General features: G+C 37.9%; 1 protein-coding gene across 11 annotated transcripts in view; it reads left to right on the plus strand.

Moving 5' to 3' along the window:
- Positions 1–23468, plus strand: part of UTRN (utrophin) — a 557788-nt gene that overhangs the window by 452674 nt on the left and 81646 nt on the right. For 10 of the 11 annotated variants that reach the window (XM_070795583.1, XM_070795587.1, XM_070795585.1 and 7 more), the window contains one exon: positions 3036–3096. In XM_070795583.1, the coding sequence (XP_070651684.1) occupies positions 3036–3096 (61 nt within the window). Of the gene's footprint in view, positions 1–3035; positions 3097–12414; positions 12633–23468 lie in introns of those variants that run through there. The other variant, XM_070795591.1, reaches the window with a different exon arrangement.

Below are 23468 nucleotides of genomic sequence, written 5' to 3' on the forward strand. Positions count from 1 at the left end.
AAAGAAACTATATCCTTTGTTATAAATATATGTGCTTTATTAGATGAATATAAAAGAAGAAAATCTCAACATCAGTGACCAATCAATACCCAGTGCTTATTGGCTACTGGTCTATCATCTGGTCATGGTAAGTCTTTGAAGTGAAGCAAAAATTAATTCATCTTTAGCTAGGGTTTTTCACTGAACCATCTGTTGTAATAACTAATATAGTATCCTATTGCTGTGCCATATGCAAAGATTTTGAACTTCACAGCAAAGAAATCATTTTTATATTTAAAATTTTTAAATTAATTTTCCTACTAAAAAATGCATGTTTATTTTCAATGCACCTGGAGACTTAAAAAGAAAAAAAAAAAAAGTCCCCGTAAATCTTTGAGAAGATTCTGGTTTATTAGGCTCATTGCAATCATACTTAGCTTCTCTTCTAATTAAATATTGCAGATTTAGCCAAAGCACATATGTAGAGTTTTACGCAATAGTCTTCAACTGAAATTTTTCATTTTGTGAGCTGACTGTTCATGAGATCTTTAATAAGTAATTTGAGCTCTTTATCACTCACTGCTAAGGAAATTAAAGAATATCTGATTCAGAGTCACCCAGATTGAGATTAAAATATTAATTTTCCCTTTTACCAGGACTGTGAAGTCCTGAAAGTTCATTTTTTTAATCTTAAAATTACTAAAATAATACTTATTTCCTCTGATTGCCTTGAGATTTAAATAAGAAAACATACCAAGTTACACAAAACACCTAGCACAGTTCTTGGCACCAGTGCTTTCTCTAAATGGTATTCCTTTCCTTTTCTCTGGAAAACATATGTAAGCAAGCACTTAGTTTAATTTAATTTAAGTGAAGGTTGAAACTTAATGCAAAGCTTATTTTTCCAATTATGGTACCTTTGTATCTACAGCCATAGAAAAAACAAATAATAACACTGTGTCTTCCAACTAAATTTATTACATTTATATTTTCTCTTAATATTCATCATGCTTGATAATTCGCTTTACCTCAATTCAAGGTCAGGCTTTTCTTACTCTCACAATTTCAAGAATCCTAATCAGTCATTCCTGATTATCCTGTCCTACGCCTCTCTAGTGCCCAAGCCAGCTCTCTCTAGTGTGTTTCTGTCTCTCTGTTTCATCTCTCCCTGTCTCTCCCCGGTCCTCTCTCACCCCATCACTCCCACACCTGTTTCACACACCTGAGCTCTTAGGTAGCCTGTCTTTGAAATGTTGAGTCCTTCCTGGAATATTCTGTCTACCTGGATGCAATAGTGCATGTCCAAAGTTTGGATACTGTCCATGTTCATGAAGTAAATAGGTTTGCTTCATTATTCATTAGCTATGAATTACCCCGGATTACTTACACTTAATTTTATGGAACATAAAGCTATAAGCTGAGACCAAAGTAAAGAGAAATTGAACAAATCATTGAGACTCTATAGTTCTACGGTGTATGTATTTATTAGTATTGATGAAACTGAACACTTTCACCTAGTAACCATTCTTTCATAATAAAAATTAAACTTTTGCTCTTTAGCAAGTGAAACATTGTAAAAATTGTGAAACTCCAGCATATTGCCCTTCATTGCCTGGCATGAACAGTCTAGGAAATCAAAGTTATTCAGATCAAAACAGTCATTAAAATGAATGGAGAATTGTACAAAAAAAAATCCCAATTAATAAATTTAGTAATTGTTATCCACTGCTGCTTGAAATCTTTGGCTTTATTAAATTTCTTGAACTTTAGCCATGGTTATGAAAAGAGCCTGTTTAGTTAGGCACAAAATAAAGACTGACCAATTAGCTTGGTGCCAGTGCTGAAAAGAGGTTGGCTCTAATGAGAAATTTAGTATACCTAGTTCCACATTGTCATCCTCTTTTTATTCTTTCATGGACATAGTTCAAGAAGGAAATGCTCATACTTTAGAAAGAGAGGAAGGGTTGTCAAATAGAAATATTGCTGACTGGTGGTCCGAAATCCTAAAATCATGTTTGGGCTCAGCCATTTATTTTTGAGCAAATTATTTCATGTCTAATATTTAGTTCCTCATTGTTGGCTTCCATATTAACAGACATATTGAAAATGCTCTGTAAAGTTTAAAATGCTAAGTATTAGTAAGTAGGATTATGACACCCTATTCAGGAGAAAAAAAAAATTAGCAACAACTGGTTATATGAGAATCTAGTGATATTTGCAACACTTTAGATGGATTTGCTTGTTTTTTTTAGTTTATTTACCAAAATTCCTTAAAGGTTCTAGATGCATAGGTCCAACTCTACTTGAATAAGTCTTAAAATAATTAATGTAGAAAAAAATTTTATAAATAGTAAATGGAATTGTAAAAAATTTATACCTCAGTAAAACAAAACATAAAATCTCAATCATAGGGCTGTCTAGTGTATAAAAGTAGGGAACTGTATTTCCTATGCATTTCAGATGAAAATAAGTATTTGGAATTCTTCTATCTAGATAATTGCCTTAGTTCATTAAAACCTTTAGGCTATGTTTAATTTTCTCCTTTTAAAATCCATATAATTGAGTTTGTTTAAATGACATCTGTACTAGTTATTCTGTGCCTATGAAGCAAAGTAAAGAGTATTATTAGTGACCTGGAAAATTCAATCTTAAGTAATCTAGTTTACAATCTTGGTATACATAGATTGTAGATTATACCTAGATTTTGCCTAGGTAAAATTAACTTTGGTTTTAGCTTAATCAAAATTTATACAGCATATGTATTTTCAAATAAGTTTTAAATGTTGATTGTTAGAAACAATAAAATGTGATTTTTAAAAATATTTATATCAACAGGTTGAATTAGAGTTGGCATTAGAAACTGAGACTGCATTGTTTCTTTCCATGCTTTAAATGAATCGTTAAAGCCACTCTTTGTTTGGCCTAGCATATTTCATAATTATAGGAATCCAGCAGTTCTCATTGAATTTGCTATAAAACATGTTCAGTTGTTTTGCATTAAGGCGTAAGACATAAGAGTTAGAAGTGTTTCCAATAACCTCCGTTTGTTTCTTCAGCTTCAGTCCAGCTGCCGTGGCAAAGATCCATTTCACATAATAAAGTGCCCTATTACATCAAGTAAGTTGATTTTAATTCTCCTTTATGATACCAAGACAATAAAATTGTGTTAATAACTTAAGAGGCTTTTCCCATGTAACTTTAAAAACTGGATTTCAAACCTATTATAAGAAGGAATTTATATGTTTATATGGATATAAAGAATATATATTTAATATTTGAAAAAATTAGTTTAAAAATCAGACTGATATTTGTAATTCATTATATTAGGCTATAGGTAATATAGCTAATATTTTTATAAAGCAGATATTAAAATATTTGGGGAGAAGGTCAAAATTCCTAAATATTCTTGATATAATGAACACAGTTTCTCCAACTGTATTGCTTCTAAGCCATTTTTGTCTTCCAGAAAATTCATCTAAAAAGTACTTGTACTCTTCCCATTTTAGTCCACCAAAAAGAAATAGGATTTTATCATTAAAAAGTTCAATATTTTCAAGTTTTTTCTCAACTTGTGGAAATTATCTGCAATTAGTTTAGGCTTAATATCCTGCACTTTTGTTGTCCACTTAACAATTTCTCCTTTTTTACATAGTAAGTTTTTCCATATTATGTAACATTTTATAAATTTTGTATAATTTACAACAAGGTCTGCATAGGATTTGATCCTTGCCTTAGTCTGTGTTGTCATTGGGCAGAATGGTAAAATACATCTTACACATCCCTTGAAGTGTAAGTTATTGATTTACAGTGTGATAAAGGTGATGAGAGTTTTAGCTGAATCTATTTTATATATAAAGTGGCTTCATTTTGAAAGGAAAAGTTCACTATTATCTGGAGTTAACTGTGTCTCAGGTTAGTCTTATGACCATAGGCAAGTCAGGTGAAGATCTCTTGGCCAAGTTTCCTTTATATCTTTCCTAAAGTGGCATGTGGTATCTTCAAAATTTGTGCCAAGACTAATAGTCTATTTTTTCAGTATCCCTCTTCCTAAAAACTTTGTGTGTGAAATCAAAATGCTTAAGAAATACCATTTTCCTATGAAGGTTTTATTGTGGTCTGAAATATATCCTCATATTTAAAAAAGCAAATAATTTTGCCATAGTCATAGCAAATATAATAAGCAATATATGTTACATTGTCTTAATGCAACTTAATACTTTTATCAGTGTATAATCCACCATGTACTGAGTTGTGATAAATTTAGTATAAGGTAACAAAGCGGTGGATTGGTAGCAAATGTATGCAGGCATGAAAGGAAAGAAGTCAGAGGCTCAACAAACAGACATTTTTATTAAGAGAAGATGCTCTGGAAATAAGTTTATCTGTACCATTTTTCTAGAGTCCATATATATGTGGTAATATACAGTGTCTGTTTTTCTCTTTTTGACTTACTTCATTCTGTGTGACAGACTCTAAGTGTATCCAATGTCTCTACAAATGACCCAATTTTGTTCCTTTTATGGCTGAGTAATATTCCACTGTATAAATGTACCATATTTTCTTTTTTTTTAATTTATTTATTTTAATTGGAGGCTAATTACTTTATAATATTGTAGTGGTTTTTGCCATACATTCACATGAATCAGCCATGGGTGTACATTTGTTCCCCATCCTGAACCTCCCTCCCGCCTTCCTCCTCATCCATCCCTCAGGGTCATCCCAGTCCACCGGCCCTCAGAACCCTGTCTCATGCATCGAACCTGTACTGGAGATCTATTTCACATATGATAATATACATGTTTCAATGCTATTCTCTCAAATCATCCTATCCTCACCTTCTCCCACAGAGTCCAAAAGTCTGTTCTTTGCATCTGTGTCTCTTTCGCTGCCTTGCATATAGGGTCATCATTACCATCTTTCTAAATTCCATATATATGTGTTAATATATTGTATTGGTGTTTTTCTTTCTGACTTAGTTCACTCTGTATAATGGGCTCCAGTTTCATCCACCTCATTAGAACTGATTCAACTGTGTTCTTTTTAATAGCTCAGTAATATTCCATTGTGTATATGTACCACAGCTTTCTTATGCATTTGTCTGCCAATGGATGTCTAGGTTGCTTCCATGTCCTGGCTATTGTAAACAGTGCTGTGATGAACATTGGGGTACACGTGTCTCTTTCAGTTCTGGTTTCCTTGGTGTGTATGCCTAGCAGTGGGACTGCTGGGTCGTATGGCAGTTCTATTTCCAGTTTTTTAAGGAATCTCCACACTGTTCTCCATAGTGGCTGTACTAGTTTACATTCCCACTAACAGTGTAAGAAGGTTCCTTTTTCTCTGCACCCTCTCCAGCATTTATTGTTTATAGACTTTTTGATAGCAGCCATTCTAACTGGTGTGATGTGGTACCTCATTGTGGTTTTGATTTGCATTTCTCTGATAATGAGTGATGTTGAGCATCTTTTCATGTGTTTGTTAGCCATCTGTATATCTTCTTTGGAGAAATGTCTCTTTAGTTCTTCGACCCATTTTTTGATAGGGTCGCTAATTTTCCTGGAATTGAGCTACAGGAGTTGCTTGTATATTTTTGAGATTAATTATTTGTCAGTTGCTTCATTTGCTATTATTTTCTCCCATTCTGAAGGCTATCTTTTCACCTTGCTTATAGTTTCCTTCGTTGTACAAAAGCTTTTAAGTTTAATTAGGTCTTGTTTCTTCATTTTTGCTTTTATTTCCATTATTCTGGGAGGTGAGTCATAGAGGATGCTGCTATGATTTACATCAAAGACTGTTTTGCCTAGGTTTTCCTCTAGGAGTTTTATAGTTTCTGGCCTTACATTTAGATCTTTAATCCATTTTGAGTTTATTTTTGTGTATGGTGTTAGAAAGTGTTCTAGTTTCATTCTTTTACAAGTGGTTGACCAGTTTTCCCAGCACCACTTGTTAAAGGGATTATCTTTTCTCCATTGTATATTCTTGCCTCCTTTGTCAAAGATAAGGTGTCCATAGGTGCGGGGATTTATCTCTGGGCTTTCTATTTTGTTCCATTTATCTGTTTCTGTCTTTGTGCCAATAACATACTGTCTTGATGACTGTAGCTTTGTAGTATAGTCTGAAGTCAGACAGGTTGATTCCTCCAGTTCAAATCTTCTTTCTCATGATTGCTTTGGCTGTTCAAGGCTTTTTGTATTTCCATACAAATTGTGAAATTATTTGTTCTAGTTCTCTGAAAAATACCATTGGTAGGTTGATAGGGATTGCATTGAATCTATAGACTGCTTGGGTAGTATACTCATTTTCATTATATTGATTCTTCTGATCCATGAATATGGTATATTTCTCCATCTATTTGTGTCCTCTTTGATTTCTTTCATCAGTGTTTTATAGTTTTCTATATACAGGTCTTTTCTTTTCTTTTATTCTTTTCATTGCAATGATGAATGGAATTGTTTCCTTTATTTCTCTTTCTGTTTTCTCATTGTTAGTGTATAGAAATGCAAGGGATTTCTGTGTGGTAATTTTATATCCTGCAATTTTACTATATTCATTGATTAGCTCTGGTAATTTTCTGGTGGAGTCTTTAGGGTTTTCTATGTAGAGGATCATGTCATCTGCAAACAGTGAGAGTTTTACTTCTTCTTTTCCAATCTGGATTCCTTTTATTTCTTTTTCTTCTCTGATTGCTGTGGCTAAAACTTCCAAAACTATGTTGAATGGTAGTGGTGAGAGTGGGCATCCTTGTCTTGTTCCTGACTTTAGAGGAAATGCTTTCAATTTTTCACCATTGAGGATAATGTTTGCTTTGGGTTTATCATATATGGCTTTTATTATGTTGAGGTATGTTCCTTCTATGCCTGCTTTCTGGATGGTTTTTATCATAAATGGATGCTGAATTTTGTCAAAGGCTTTCTCTGCATCTATTGAGATAATCATATGGTTTTTATCTTTCAGTTTGTTGATGTGGTGTTAATCACATTGATTGATTTGCGAATATTGAAGAATCCTTGCATCCCTGGGATAAAGCCCACTTGGTCATGATGTATGATCTTTTTAATGTGTTGTTGGATTCTGTTTGCTAGAATTTTGTTAAGGATTTTTGCATCTATGTTCATCAGTGATATTGGCCTGTAGTTTTCTTTTTTTTTGTGGTATCTTTGTCTGGTTTTGTATTAGGGTGATGATGGTCTCATAAAATGAGTTTGGAAGTTTACCTTCTTCTGCAATTTTCTGGAAGAGTTTGAATAGGATAGGTGTTAGCTCTTATCTAAATTTTTGGTAGAATTCAGCTGTGAAGCCATCTGGTCCTGGGCTTTTGTTTGTTGGAAGATTTCTGATTATGGTTTCAATTTCTGTGCTTGTGATGGGTCTGTTAAGATTTTCTATTTCTTCCTGGTTCAGTTTTGGAAAGTTATGCTTTTCTAAGAATTTGTCCATTTCTTCCAAGTTGTCCATTTTATTAGCATATAGTCGCTGATAGTAGTCTCTTATGATCCTTTGTATTTCTGTGTTGTGTGTTGTGATTTCTCCATTTTCATTTCTAATTTTGTTGATTTGATTCTTCTCCCTTTTTTTCTTGATGAGTCTGGTGGATTGTTTGTCTATTTTATTTATCTTCTCAAAGAACCAGCTTTTAGCTTTGTTGATTTTGGCTATAGTCTCCTTTGTTTCTTTTTCATTTATTTCTACCCTAATTTGTTATGATTTCTTTCCTTTTACTAACTCTGGGGTGCTTCATTTCTTCTTTTTCTCATTGCTTTAGGTGTAGAGTTAGGTTATTTATTTGATTTTTCTCCTGTTTCTTGAGGTAGGCTTGTATTGCTATGAACCTTCCCCTTAGCACTGCTTTTACTATATCCCATATGTTTTGGGTTGTGTTTTCATTTTCATTCATTTTTATGCATATTTTGATTTCTTCTGTGATTTGTTCGTTATTCAGAAGTGTGTTGTTTAGCCTCCATATGTTTGTATTTTTAATAGTTTTTTTTTCCTGTTCAGTTCAGTCAGTTCAGTTACTCAGTCATGTCCAACTCTGCAACCCCTGAACCGCAGCACACCAGGCCTCCCTGTCCATCACCAACTCCCAGAGTTTACCCAAACTCATGTCCATTGAGTGGATGATGCCATCCAACCATCTCATCCTCTGTCGTCCCCTTCTCCTCCTGCCCTCAATCTAGGTTCACAGAGTTACATGGAGATGAGAAGAGGGAGGAGGGAGATAGAGGTGACCAGGAGGTGAAGAGGGGGAATCAAAAGGGGAGAGAGCAGTCTAGCCAGTAATCAATTCCCTGTTTTCTCTCCACAGTCTGGAACACGCAGAGAGTTTCACAGAGTCCCATAGAGAAGAGAAGAGGGAGGAAGGAGATAGAGGTGACCAGGAGGATAGGAGGGAGAGTCAAAAGGAGAGAGACCAGTCTAGCCAGTGATCAGTTCCCTAAGTGTTCTCTACAGTCTGGAACACCCAAAGAGATTCAGAGAGTTAAGTAGAGAAGAGAAGGGGGAGGGAGGAGATAGAGGTGACCTGGGGGAGAAAAAGGAGAGTCAAAAGGGGAGAGAGCAATCAAGCCAGTAGTCACACTCCTAAGTAAAAATGAATACTGAAGATTGGATTCTTAAAGGTACAAAATTGATATCAAATACCAAAAAGCCAAGATTAAAAATCTAGAGTAGAGTTTAGACTCTCAAAAATACAATATTAAAAAAACAAAACAAAATCACAAAAGTTATTAAAAAAAAAAATGAAATTTGCTTTAAAAATAGGGCCTTTTTTGGCAAGGTAATAGTAGGTTAAAAATGAAAATTAAAGCAGTAATAAAGAACTTAAAAATTAAAAAAAATTTAAAAATGATAATAGTAAAATATATCTAGGAATTTCTCTGAAGCTGTTGAGGGCAGTGTGGGGTCAGTTCAGTTTCAGATAGTTCCTTGTTCCAGCTTATACTTCTTCTCAAGGTCTGTAGGTCCCTTCCAATGTAGTCAATGCTAACTACACGGGTTTTAATCTGTTGCACCTGTCACTTACAAAGCATTTCTCCTTTCTTTGTTTATTTTGGCTTCCTCTGTTTGCAAGTCTCTTCAGTATCTAACTTCCACCCTGACACAAGGGGGTAAAGGTGGTCATTTATTTAGGCTCACTTGTTCAGTTGTGCTGTGGGATGGGGGAGCACTGCAAACAAATATCACTGGCGTGTGTGGGGAGTGCTCACAGTGGCTGGGCCACACTGGATTTGCCCCTGCTCACGGCGTGTGTGCTTTCCCGGTCTACACTGCTCAGGCTCCAGGTTGCTCTGCAGGAGCTGTCTAAAGCAGGCCCTGCATTGCCTGCACTTCCCAGGTCTAGGCCGCTCAGGTTCAGGTTCTTGGGTACTCCACAAAGGCACAGACTCGGTTGGGCCTGCGTTTTATTCCCTTCCCATGACCTTTCCCTTCCCAGGTGCTTGGTGAGCACACTCTCCCCAGGTGGATCGGTGCATCTTATCACCTCCCCTGTCCCTGCCGCTTGGTTTCCCGATGTGCAGTGGGCGTGCCGTCTCAGGTGCGCCGTGCGTCTCCTCTGGGGAGCTGATCTCTGGCTGCGATCCTCCTGGCGGCTGTCAACCATCCAGGATCCCAGGAAGACTTAGTTAGCAACTGGGAGGCTGCTCGCAGTTTGGTAGAGGATGCAGTCTCTGAGGACGAGTTTGCTCCTGGCCTCTGGCTCTGGCTATCGCCCCCGCCTGCCTCCAGCGGGGGATGGGCTGGTCCGCTGCTGGCCAGCTCTCCTCTGGTATTCGCTCAGTCCTTTGTTCTGTGAGCAGGCCGGCAGTGCCTTAGATTAGAGCTTTTCTTGGGAAAGTTCTCTCTCTCTCTTTCTTCTTTTTCTTTTTTCCTCTCTCTCTGGCTATCTCACAGTTTGGGTTGCTATCTCACATTAGCTCCCTCAGATTGTCCTCAGGGCGTTCAGGCACGGTCCTTACCCTAAGCAATGCAGCCCGCACCGCCCTGTTCAGTGCCCCCTTGCTGGTGGCCGATGCGAGCCTCTGGGCTACTTTTCCCTACTTTTCCCCTGAGAGTTGCAATTAGGCACATAATCTGTGGGTTTTATTTATTTATTTTTTCCTCCTGGTTATGTTGCCCTCTGTGATTCCAAAACTTTCTACAGACCCGCCAGTGAGAGGGTTTCCTGGTGTTTGGAAACTTCTCCTCTTTTACGACTCCCTCCCTGGGACAGTCTCCATCCCTAGCCCTTTTGTCTGTCTTTTTATCTTTTATATTTTGTCCTACCTCCTTTCGAAGAAAATGGGCAGCCTTTCTGGGTGCCTGGTGTCCTCTGCCAGGGTTCAGAAGTTGTTTTATGGTATTTGCTCAGCGTTCAAATGATCTTCCGATGGATTTGTCAGGGAGAACTGTGCTGTCTTAGGACCGCCTCTCTATACCATATTTTCTTTATTCATTTTTCTGTCTGGATGTTTAGGTTGGGAGCCTCAGATGTGTGCTCTGTGATGACCTAGATGGATGGGGTGGTGAGGGGGTGGGAGAGAGGTCCAAAAGGGAGAGGACATATGGGTATATATATAGCTGATTCACTTCATTGTACAACAGATACTAACACAACACTGTCAAGCAGTTTTACTCCAATTAAAAAAAAAGAAGATGCAATCATCTAATTCAAATGTGACATTTTAATTTTTATTCCACATAATAATAATGATAATTATAGTATTAGAGAATTTTAATTTGCTTGGTGAATATTGACTTGAATATTACAGGTTTTGATATAAATCTGACATACTGCAGTAGGCAGAATCTGGCCATATAAAGATACCCACTTCCTCACCCCTGGAAGAGAATAGGTTAGGTTATATGAGGATGTAGAAGTGGGCATGATCCAGGGATGCAAGCAGCTTCTAGAAGCTGTGAAAGGCAATATGCTCTCAGAACCTTCAGAGAGGAACACAGCCCTGCAAACCTTGATTCCAGCTCAGAGAGATATAGATAATAATTTGTTACAGCACAGACTGTATGGACTGTATTTATATGGACCTCTAGATTTTGTATGGTACATGTATTAGTTTTCTATTGCTACTGTAACAAATTATCATCCATGTCTCCCTGAGCTGGAATCAAGGTTTGCAGGGCTGTGTTCCTCTCTGAAGGTTCTGAGAGCACATCCCCTTTCTTTGACTTTTGGAGCAAATAAAAAAAAATATATATTTTTTTACTTTACAATATTGTATTGGTTTTGCCATACATCAACATGCATCTGCCATGGGTGTACACGTGTTCCCCATCCTGAACCCCCCTGCCACCTCCTTCCCCTAAATTAAAAGGAATTTTTGTATGTTCAAGTTGATTAAATGTGACTGAGCATTACATTGTCTAAGTCAAAATTTCACTAGATCAATATTTTTATAATTTGGGGAGGATCTAGCTGAACTGTTTCCTTACACAGTCTAGAAGTCCTTATGGGGCAGGCAGGTAAAGTGAAGGCTGGTTTCTCTGGCATTTTATTTGCTAGAGTGTATAACTAGCATTTCAAAATAAGTATAACACATTGATGGCCAATATTTTTAATGTGGCCTATAGGATTGTAGCATCCTGAAATATTTTGAATGCCATTAATGAAAGATTGGATTTTCTTAAGTATTTTAAATTTTTAGTGTTAAATGTCTTAGGATTTTCAAATATTTCAAAATCTGCCTGTGTATATAGAATGAATTTTTTTATATTTAGAAAACTTGTTTAACCAGATTGTTCCATTACTTGCTCTGATGTGAAACCTAACAGTTTATTTAGACCTCGTAAAGAAGGCACATCAATCACTAGAGATAAGGTTATGTAGGCCAGTGTTTCCAGATGAAAAATTATTATGAAAACAAAATTTATTTCCCATATAAATTAATAAGTAAGTAAATAATGAATGAAAAGGATTTTAATATATCCTTCCCTTTGCATGGTTGCACAAGTAAGTAGAAGAAAAATGTTAGAAACACGTTTTACATGATTGTCATGCAACTAGAGTTTCCTGAAACATATTAAGATATATTAATTTGACCAACAAGAAAGTAATATTCCAGTAGAAATATTAGATATTTTCACTATTTAAGTATACAGTTTTATGTACTCTAATGCTAGAGGATAGTAAGAAAGTTGGCAGAGAATACGAAGGACAAATTATTTTTATTTTGTATTTTAATTTTATTGGTCAGTTAAAACATACTTGGATGGTTCCTCAATGCATTTCTTTCTCTCTATTAATATTTTGAGGTGATCTGCCATGGTTCCATGACTTATTTATTTCTAGAAAAAGATAGGATATAGATCTGAACTGTAAGAATCTGTATAGTGTAAGTCCCTCTGTTAATATCTTAAGTTGAAACTCATATCTTTCAGTGATCTTGCTGCTTATAAGATAGACTTTCCAGAGCTGATCTAATCATTTTTTCTTTTCTACTATAGTCCAATGCCAACTCATTGCTCCATCAATTTAAGAAAATTTGAAATGACTCTTGCTGCCTTCACAGTGTACAATAATACTGTAAAATCAAGATCTCTTTCTTTGTGAATTTTTGGCCCTGCATTGTGCTTTGTACAAGTTGTTCATTTCCTCAACTAAAAGTTAACATCCACAGAGTTTCAGGTATAAAGGGAATGATGAATAAAAGCCTTGAGATGAATTTTCTTAATATGTCATAATTATCATGTAAAACTCATTGCTTCTCTTTTTGATGCAGAAATAATAATAATAATTCATAGTCATAGAGGGTGATAATAATGATCATTGTAATAAATGATACGTTTTGAATATTCACTTGCTAGCCACTGTGCTAATCCTATGCCTGGGTTATCTCTTTTAATTCCCACAGTAGCCCAGTGAAGTATAGGTACTATGGTGGTGGTTTAGTCGCTAAGTTGTATCCGACACTTGCGACCCCATGGACTGTAGCCCGTCAGGCTTCTCTGTCCATGGGGCTTTCCAGGCAAGAATCCTGGAGTGGATTGCCATTTCCATCTCCAGGGGATCTTCCCGACCCAGGAATCGAACCCAGGTCTCCCACACTGCAGGCAGATTCTTTACCGACTGAGCTATGGGAAGCCCATAGGTCCTATCATTACCCCATTTATAGACAAGGCTGAGAAGCCTGGTAGGCTACAGTCTGTGGGGTCTCAAAGAGTCGGACACGACTGAGCGACTTCACGTTCACTTTTCACTTTCTAAGTCATAAGTACACACATAACTTGCTTGAGATCCCATAACTGGTACATGTCAGAGCTGGCATTCAAACTCCAGGGCCTGAAACCTTGGCAGGTATGCATTTACTGCCTCTTATTCTCTGTGTTAGAAGAGGTAGAGAACAGAAATTTTTAGTTCATGGAAAATGGGGATGGGATGAAAGGTTATATTTAGGGAATGCAGTCAAGTGGAGAAATTAGGAGCAAACATCCTTTCTTTCATACTGTAGACTGGTTACCATCTATTGTGCCCCTGCCATGTGTCAACAGTGAAATTCAGGGCTGTCTTAGGACAAGGCCTTGCTTTCTTCCATGTTGCACTTTGCCTTTTCCGTAGGATTCTCCATAAGCTATTTTCTGTAGGCCTGATGTATGATCAGGGCTTCCCTAGGGGCTCAGTGGTAAGGAATCCGCCTGTCGATTGAGCTGGCATCACCTAAGCTCAATCCCTGGGTCATGAAGATCTCTTGGAGAAGGAAATGGCAACCCACTCCAGTATTCTTGCCTGGGAAATCCCACAGACAGAGGAGCTTGGAGGGCTACAGTCCATGGGGTCGCAAAAGTGTTAAACATGACTCAGCAACAATATATGATTAAGAAAAGTTCACACTGTGGTCTGACAATGGACTAAGGTGCTCTTCTGTAGGTAGTGAATGTCGTTTGCCACAGTCCTGCCAGTGGGATGGTGACAGTTCGGAGGTGGTGGGGAGAAGACTGTCTGGCCCTCCTCTACTTTTTCTCATGCACAGGGTCTGGAGGTTTCTGACACTGGGGAGATTTCCATCTGTGAGGAGCATGGCCAGCAAAGCTGGCTTATAGGTCCCTTGGGGCTTTTAGCATAGCTGCTCCTCTACCTTATTCAGCTTGTTAAGTAAGCCATCCTGGTTCATAGAATTTCACGAGGGGTAGTTAGGAAATAGAGCTTTCCTCTCTCTCTCCACAGTGGCTTCTCTAAACCCCACGTGTGTGACTTTTCAGTAAGCCTTAATACAGATGATGATTCTGCTCTTTATGACAGCTTCAAGCTCAGAGCTCAGTTCTATAGCTTTATTTTCCCCATTAGAATCTGAAGTACAAAGTTTAATTCTTTCTAATGCAGTCACACACACCCAGCTTTAACATGAAGACTTTAGTCATCTCTGATTATATAGATAATACCTGTCACCTTCCCTACAGCTCACATTCCTCAATCTTACAATGTATTCACCAGAATAAATGAATCTTCAGCTACAAATACCACTACCTTGCAGTCTCTGCCTTTTCTAAAGCCTCCTTATGAATAGGTCTAAATCAAGATTTCCCTACATTTATTACATTTAGTCTCTTTTATATTTTCCTTTTCCATCCTTGTGTTCATTATGGGTAATCCTGCAATACTGTTTTGGACCCCTCTCTTGCCTCCCAAGGGTACCCTCTGCTGCCCTAATACATCAATTCCTAGAAAAAAAGATGAAGTTTATATTTGTAAATGAAATCTTGGAGAGCAAGTAGTTGTTCTTTATAGCAGTCATGCAATTTATTTGCATAAACTGTATATACTTGTCTCATTATGTATGTACAGTCTAAAGGAGAGAATTAATGCTTATTTCTTTAGAGGAATTGTGAACCCTGCTTAGATGATGTAGGTGAAATATTTCTCCCCTTAATAAGAGCAGAGAGGAATGGCAGCATGGGAAATTCAAATATCCAGCCTCACTAGGAAATCACAGCTAACAAAGGTATAACAACATCAAAAAAGAAATTAACATAAAACATTTTATCTTTAAAGGTTAAGGAAACTCATCCCAAAGCAAAATAAATCCACAACAAAGATATTTCTAACAATGAAAGATACAGTTCTCTCTGAAAGGCTTCCCAAAGCAGCCCTCATCTCTCTCCACCTTCATCAGGATGGGAAAGGGTGTCTTTTTGATCCCCGAATTTTAAGTGGAGAAGTCTTTTTTTCCAGAAATGGGGTTTGTGTTTTTGGTTTTAATGATAAAGAAATAAATGAAACAGAAATATAAGAGAATGTCCTAGAGAGTCTGCTTTTCTGAGAAATGATCTGTGACTTTATTTTTATTGAAAATAAAATATTTAAAACTCACTGGGCCGAATCTGCTGATGAGGAGGTAAGAATGAATTTGCTTTATGAGAAAATTAAGTACCTTGGGATCACTTAACCTCCTGGGCTTGGGGGCAGCTTCAGACAAAGGAGCGTACCTTAGCTCACTTGGAAACCAAGCAGCAGACTGCCTGCTCTGCAGCAGCCCCAAACGGGCAACTTCTAGAGTACTTACCAGTGTAAATGGTTTGTTGAGATAATTTAGGTGGAGCTGACGTTGTCTTAGAAATATATCGACTAGCTCAGGACTTGAGAAGATATCTTTCCTGCCATTCATCCATATGTTGCTGGTGCCAGAGATATTATAACCATGAAGTGGAATTTTGGCTTGGAATCTTCTGGATTACTCAGCTTCATTGATTTATAACAGCACCATCAGTCATACTGTACAATTTGATTTTTAGGGTCAGGGAAGCAATTAATAAATTTTACCATATAGCATAGGAAGGATCACTGAGGGATCATTAAGGGAAAAAAAATGATATCTGAACTTGAATTTGTAATGATTCAATTTTTAAAATAGTCACTACAATTAGCAAAGGTACAGAAGTAATAATGATCAAATAAATAGTGAAATAAATAGAATATCTTTTTCTGTACTGATTATAACCTGAAGTGATACAGTAAAAAAAATTTAATACAACCCTATAGTAAAAATTAGAATTAATTTCTCATTTAAGATATATGTGAAATGGGACTATCTTCGTGGTCCAGTGGTTAAGACTTTGCCTCCCAATGCAGGGGGTGTGGGTCCCTGGGAGCTAAGATGCCATATGCCTCGGGGCTAAAAAAACCAAAACATAAAACAGAAGCCATATTGTAACAAATTCAATAAAAACTTTAAAAATGGTCCACATTAAAAAAAAAACTTTAAAAAAATAAAAATAAATGTGAAAGAGAAAAAATAGTTCTGTTTAAAAAACTAAATGATATAAGTTCAGCTTTGAAAAACAAAACTTAAAGGATACAACAATAAATTGAACTCTGGTAGGAACGTAAACCTGAGGTTAACACCCTCAGGCAAGGGCGTACACAGCAGGGTCAGTGCCACGACGGATGACCTATAGGTCTTCTGTTGGTGATGTGTTGGTTGGTGGTCTGATTCTCCCTAGTTTGAGGGCTTAAAGAGACAGGAGGGTAGAGTTGGATGAGCTCAGGGCTTCCTTTGAGTTCTGGGCTGAAGTAGAGATATTACCAGAGTGGAGGTTCTCTTGCATTTGTCAAATGTTTTATTCTTGCAGTCAGTCTTCCACTGCCTTAAGACAGTTGTCACCTGTCTCTCCTGTATCTCCCCTCACACCCAGGCACATCCACTTTAGTCATAAATTCTACTACTTTATTTAAACACGCACAAACAAACCTTGTCTTATTGTTCCATCATCCACACATTGGGTGTTGACACATGTATTTTGGGGTAGCTCTTTACGTACTTGTGTCTTTGAGCCTACTCCTACGTGTGAGAGAACTTTTAAGTGCATTTTTAAAAAACAAAATTCAGCTAGGTAAATTTACACTTCTAATTGGCTTTATTCAACAATTTATGAAGTGGACAGCATCCCATTTAGTAAATAGAAAGCAGCTTCAAGGAACTGTACAAAATGGAAGGCTTTTTTAGAAACTGGAGGGAAAGGAAGGAGCTGATAACAAGGAAGTTATTAGCCAAAGAAAAGAAAGGATTGTTTCAGGCCAGGTCATCTTATTTTATGGGGAAGGGAATGTAAGAGTCTTCTTATATAGATTCCCTCACGAGTGCTGACCAGGAAATTTCAGACTAATGGTTTATTCCACTCCTGGGAGAGGGTGAAACTGCAGTTGGGTTAGGTATTAAGTCTTGGTGGGGTTTAGCCCAAGTGACTTCATTTTGGGTTTGTTGTTTCTTTTTAATAGCATTTTATAATTGAATCCAAGAGATTATCCATTGTTTACAACTATGTCTTCATTATCATGAAAAACGAATGGCATTTTTTATGGTTGTATGATATCTATGGGATCATATATCTTATTTGGATTTTGAACAGAAAGGTTTTTGTTGTGTTTTTTTTTTCTTGAAATGTTGACATTCACACTTCAAGTTTTCCCTTAGATTTATTCTTATGTTTCCAAAAGTATAATCCTGGATTTTATGCCTTTAAAAGATTTGAGAATGGTAGAAAGTATTGGTGAAGATTCAAGAAGTTAGATATAACCAAAGAAACAAATATGTTTACCCTCACACAGCATCCTCATCTACTGCCCTGTCCCCTCCCGAGTCCGCTCAACCCTAGTCACACACACAAGCACACACAAACACACAAGCATGCACACAAAGCATGAATCAACATTATGACAGGTGTATGCCATATTCTTCATATATTCAAGGATGATGAAATCAAGATTGAGGGGATTATAAATTCCAAAATGTCACCTCTTAGATCTTTAAAAAGATATTACTCGGATAAATGATATCACATGAGGTTGCCAAAATGTGTTTTAGTCTGTATGCTTTCGTCACTTGAATGCCAATTTGATTACTTGGGAGCTCTACTTGATCCCTATATATAACTTGTATATGTAAAGAAGGTGTTCAGATAGCATACATTTTGCCTACATCAACTTCATTTTGGATATTCTGTTTTTTACATAGCATGTCTCAGCGTCTACTACAGTAGATAACTTACTTCTGAAGCCTCTACCCTATTTCTCTTTGCTTATGAGGAGAGGTCTAATGAGCTGAAGACAGAAAAGCAGGCATTCCACTTAACAACATGGAGTGCCTTGATAATTTTGACAGGACCAGTTTGGGTGGAGTGAGGTTAAAATCCAAATAGAAGTGACTTAAGTCCTGAATGAATCTGGAGGATGTGAACTATTCATATGAAAATTTTGTAAAGAAGACAAAATGGGTCCTAGGTGGCAGGAAATGCAGATTCAACATAGGGTGTGAGTGAGTGTGTGTGTGTGTGTGTGTGTGTGTGTGTGTGAGACAGAGAGAGAGAGAGAGAGAGATTGAGATTAAGGATGGCTAACCCTTCTACCCGGAGAAGGCAATGGCACCCCACTCCAGTACTCTTGCCTGGAAAATCCCAGGGACGGGGGAGCCTGGTGGGCTGCCGTCTATGGGGTTGCACAGAGTCGGACACGACTGAAGCGACTTAGCAGCAGCAGCAGCAGCATCAACCCTTCTACCATGGAAAAGAAATGCAAAAAAGCAAAATGGCTGTCTGGGGAGGCCTTACAAATAGCTCTGAAAAGAAGAGAAGCGAAAAGCAAAGGAGAAAAGGAAAGATATAAACATCTTAATGCAGAGTTCCAAAGAATAGCAAGAAGAGATTAGAAAGCCTTCTTCAGCGATCAATGCAAAGAAATAGAGGAAAACAACAGAATGGGAAAGACTAGAGATCTCTTCAAGAAAATCAGAGATACCAAAGGAAAATTTCATGCAAAGATGGGCTCGATAAACAACAGAAATGGTATGGACCTAACAGAAGCAGAAGATATTAAGAAGAGATGGCAATAATACACAGAAGAACTATACAAAAAAGATCTTCATGACCCAGATAATCATGATGGTGTGATCACTGACCTAGAGCCAGACATCCTGGAATGTGAAGTCAAGTGGGCCTTAGAAAGCATCACTATGAACAAAGCTAGTGGAGGTGATGGAATTCCAGTTGAGCTATTCCAAATCCTGAAAGATGATGCTGTGAAAGTGCTGCACTCAATATGCCAGCAAATGTGGAAAACTCAGCAGTGGCCACAGAACTGGAAAAGGTCACTTTTCATTTCAATCCCAAAGAAAGGCAATGCCAAAGAGTGCTCAAACTACCACACAATTGCATTCATCGCACATGCTAGTAAAGTAATGCTCAAAATTCTCCAAGCCAGGCTTCAGCAATACATGAACCGTGAACTTCCAGATGTTCAAGCTGGTTTTAGAAAAGGCAGAGGAACCAGAGATCAAATTGCCAACATCCACTGGATCATGGAAAAAGCAAGAGTGTTCCAGAAAAACATCTCTTTCTGCTTTATTGACTATGCCAAAGCCTTTGACTGTGTGGAGTACAATAAACTGTGGGAAATTATGAAAGAGATGGGAATACCAGACCACCTGACCTGCCTCTTGAGAAACCTATGTGCAGGTCAGGAAGCAACAGTTAGAAGTGGACATGGAACAACAGACTGGTTCCAAATAGGAAAAGGAGTACGTCAAGGCTGTATATTGTCACCCTGCTTATTTAACTTTTGTTCAGAGTACATCATGAGAAACGCTGGACTGGAAGAAACACAAGCTGGAATCAAGATTGCCGGGAGAAATATCAATCACCTCAGATATGCAGATGACACCACCCTTATGGCAGAAAGTGAAGAGGAACTAAAAAGCCTCTTGATGAAAGTCAAAGTGGAGAGTGAAAAAGTTGGCTTAAACCTCAACATTCAGAAAACAAAGATCATGGCATCCGGTCCCATCACTTCCTGGGAAATGGATGGGGAAACAGTGGAAACAGTGTCAGACTTTATTTTTCTGGGCTCCAAAATCACTGCAGATGGTGACTGCAGCCATGAAATTAAAAGACGCTTACTCCTTGGAAGGAAAGTTATGACCAACCTAGATAGCATATTGAAAAGCAGAGATATTACTTTGCCAACAAAGGTCCATCTAGTCAAGGCTATGGTTTTTCCTGTGGTCATGTATGGATGTGAGAGTTGGACTGTGAAGAAGGCTGAGTGCCGAAGAATTGATGCTTTTGAATTGTGGTGTTAGAGAGGACTCTTGAGAGTCCCTTGGACTGCAAGGAGATCCAACCAGTCCATTCTGAAGGAGATCAGCCCTGGGATTTCTTTGGAAGGAATGATGCTAAAGCTGAAACTCCAGTTCTTTGGCCACCTCATGGGAAGAGTTGACTCATTGGGAAAGACTCTGATGCTGGGAGGGACTGGGGGCAGGAGGAGAAGGGGACGACAGAGGATGAGATGGCTGGATTGCATCACCGACTCAATGGACGTGAGTCTGAGTGAACTCCAGGAGTTGGTGATGGACAGGGAGGCCTGGCGTGCTGCGATTCATGGGGTCGCAAAGAATTGGACACGACTGAGCAACTGATCTGATCTGATCTGAACCCTTCTACATTTGCATTCTGAACCTATCAGCACAAGTATTGTTTAGAAATCTTTGGGAAGTATTGGCCCTTCATAGGAAAGGGGGTCACTTCTCATTTTAAAAAAAGGGGGAAGCAGATAACATGGCAGATGCAGGGAACTTACTGATTTAGAGGTGGGAAGATGAAGGAAATCTAGTCTGATGATTTTTAGTTTTTTAGATGAAGTGTGAGCTAGAGTTAAATGATACTAAGACAGGCGGGGAAATTTACTTAGGTTTGGGGAGTGAGACGGCGGCGGTAATTGTTGCCTTGGGCTCTGGGAAGCACTTTATTAGGGAATGTAGTGCCTTTGCCAGCACTTGGACATTTGAGGTTTGAAGTCAAACATTTAAAGTAAAATCAGTCTGTTGAGTGATTTTCTCCAGCTGTATTCATGTGCAGCTGCTCTGGTCCAGAGAAGGCAAGTGATTGAGCTGATCCATGCTTCGGTTTTGCCAGGAGTGAGAGAAGCAAGGGAGATGAGGTTGTTTGTAATGATTATAATGATGGACCTCAGACTCAAATTTAGACAGCTTCATCAGAAATATTTTAAAACCTCAATCGTGCAAGTACACGTCCATATTAAGAACTCAGGCTTAAAATCAGACCATCTGGGTTCAAATTCCATTTCTACTATTTACAAACTATGACCTTGAACAAGTTATCTAAGTTTTTCCTAGGTTCATTTATTTGTAAAGTGGGGATAATATTGGCACCGAACTCAGAATTATTGTTTGGTTTTGAATTTATATATAGAAAGAGTTTAGGAGAGTACTTGGTATAAATTGCGCATTCAAATAATAGGCCATTACTGTAATTAATGTCACATATCCTCACCTAGTGTATTAAGTTTTCCTGTGTATAGCAATTGGGCTTCCCAAGTGTCACAATGGTGAAGAATCTACCTGCCAATGCAAGAGACGCAAGGGACGCAGGTTTGATCTCTGTGTCGGGAAGATACCCTGCAGTGAGAAATGGCAACCCACTCCAGTATTCTTGCCTGGGAAATTCCATAGATAAAGGAGCCTGGCAGGCTACAGTCCATGGAATTGCAAGGAGTCAGACACAACTGAGCACACGTGTACACGTGTACCACGAAGAAGAAATATTTCTCTTTCTGTGATTGTCTTAGCCAGAGCATTATATTCTCACACACATTTATATTTTACTTTTATATTTTTAATTAGCTAACTCACCTATAATGCTTTTCTCTTATATATGTTACTCAGTCATATCTGGCTTTTTGCGACCCCATGGACTGTAGCCCACCAGGCTCCTCTGTCCGTAGAATTTTCCAGGCCAAGAATACTGGAGTGGGGTGCCATTTCCTTCTCCAGGGGATCTTCCCAACCCAGGGATCAAACCTATGTCTCCTACATTGGCAGGGAATTCTTTACCACTGCACCACTTGGGAAGCTTTTTCTCTTATAAGCCTTTATAATTAAAATTGGAATGGAATGATAAATAGCAAACCCCACAAAATCCAGTTTCAAACATTAAATTAGATAGATAAGTAACAAGAAAGTGTGTGTTGGTTTTTGAATATCCAGCATCCCATCTTATCATTTTTTAATGAAAAAAATGAGACCACTCTAATGAGAACAAATGGGTTCAACAGATATCTTCCCCAGAGCAGTCTTTGCCTAGAAATCAGTATCATATTGGTGTTATTTGTAAATTGCTATTGGTTCATTATATTATATACTGGGCAAGTGTTGTGGCCCAACAGTTTTTGTCTTCTCTTCATTGGTGCACAGTCTTATTTGCATTTACCTTCCTGTGGCTTGTGAGAACACATTATGAATAATAATAGCTAGAAGCATATGCTACTTATTAACCATACTGGTTTAATATTTCATCAAAGTCCATAAAATATAGAGTCATATGTTGTCCAAACTGGAACACTTAAGGATACTGGGACACTTTAATATATGTGACAGCAGGTATAATACAGGACTGTCCCAAGTTTTGAAGGATAATTAAAAAAATTAGGTAATGGAGATCTAATGCACAATACAGTGATTTATAGACACCGATACTGTATAGTAAGTGCCTCCCAGGTGGCTCGGTAAAGTGTCTGCCTGCAGTGCGGGAGACCCAGATTTGATCTCTGGGTTGGGAAGATCCCCTGGAGAAGGAAATGGCAACCCACTCCAGTACTCTTGCCTGGAAAATTCCATGGACAGAGGAGCCTGGTAGGCTATAGTCCATGAGGTCAGACATGACATGATGAGCGACTTCACTTTCACTGTAGGATAAATTTGAAAGTTGCTGAGACTAAACTTTAAATGTTCTTACCACAAAAAGAGGAAATGATGATTGTGTGATGTGATGATGGTGTTAGATAATGGTATAGCGGTAATCATATTGCAGTATACAAATACATCAAACCGACACACTGTACACCTTAAACTTATACAGTGTTGTATGTTACTTGTGTCATGGTCCAGGTGTGGGTTGGAAGAGACTTTCCAGGCATGAGACAGAAGGAGAGGGAAATAAAGCTTATTAGAATGGGAGATGCTGTTAGAACAGTGGGCCAGCGAGAACCGACATTGAGTGGGGGTCCTTAGTCCACTTTTATACCCAGGGTACAAGGAGTGGGACAGGGGTCTTGTAGATCATTTGCTGATTGGATGAGGCATGTATACTGGGTCGGGGAAGAGTAAGACAAATACTTTCTCCTTATGGGGCAGGAGGGGAGACAGTTTATACTGCTCAGGAAGACCTGAAATCCATTAATAGTTACAACATGGTAGGAGGGAGGGCCATAAGGGTCTGGTTTTTCCATTCCTGCATTCCAAGAACCTCCTTGGTTTTATCTGCTCTTTCATCCTTGAGACACCACAAATTGTATCTCAATTAAAATTTTTTTAATTTTAAAATTTAAATATATAAAATAAAATTTAAACTATGGAAAACCTTGACTTGTACAAATATAAAAAGAGCATTCAGTAGATAATAAGAGAATGGATAAGAAGTTCTAGCAGGTTCCAAGGAGAATACTAAATATTAGTCTTTATAGTTAAGTAAGGCATGCTGAAATGAATTAACAATGG

The sequence above is a fragment of the Bos indicus genome, chromosome 9 (genome assembly GCF_029378745.1).
Source record: "Bos indicus isolate NIAB-ARS_2022 breed Sahiwal x Tharparkar chromosome 9, NIAB-ARS_B.indTharparkar_mat_pri_1.0, whole genome shotgun sequence".
In the NCBI taxonomy this organism is placed as follows: domain Eukaryota; kingdom Metazoa; phylum Chordata; class Mammalia; order Artiodactyla; family Bovidae; genus Bos; species Bos indicus.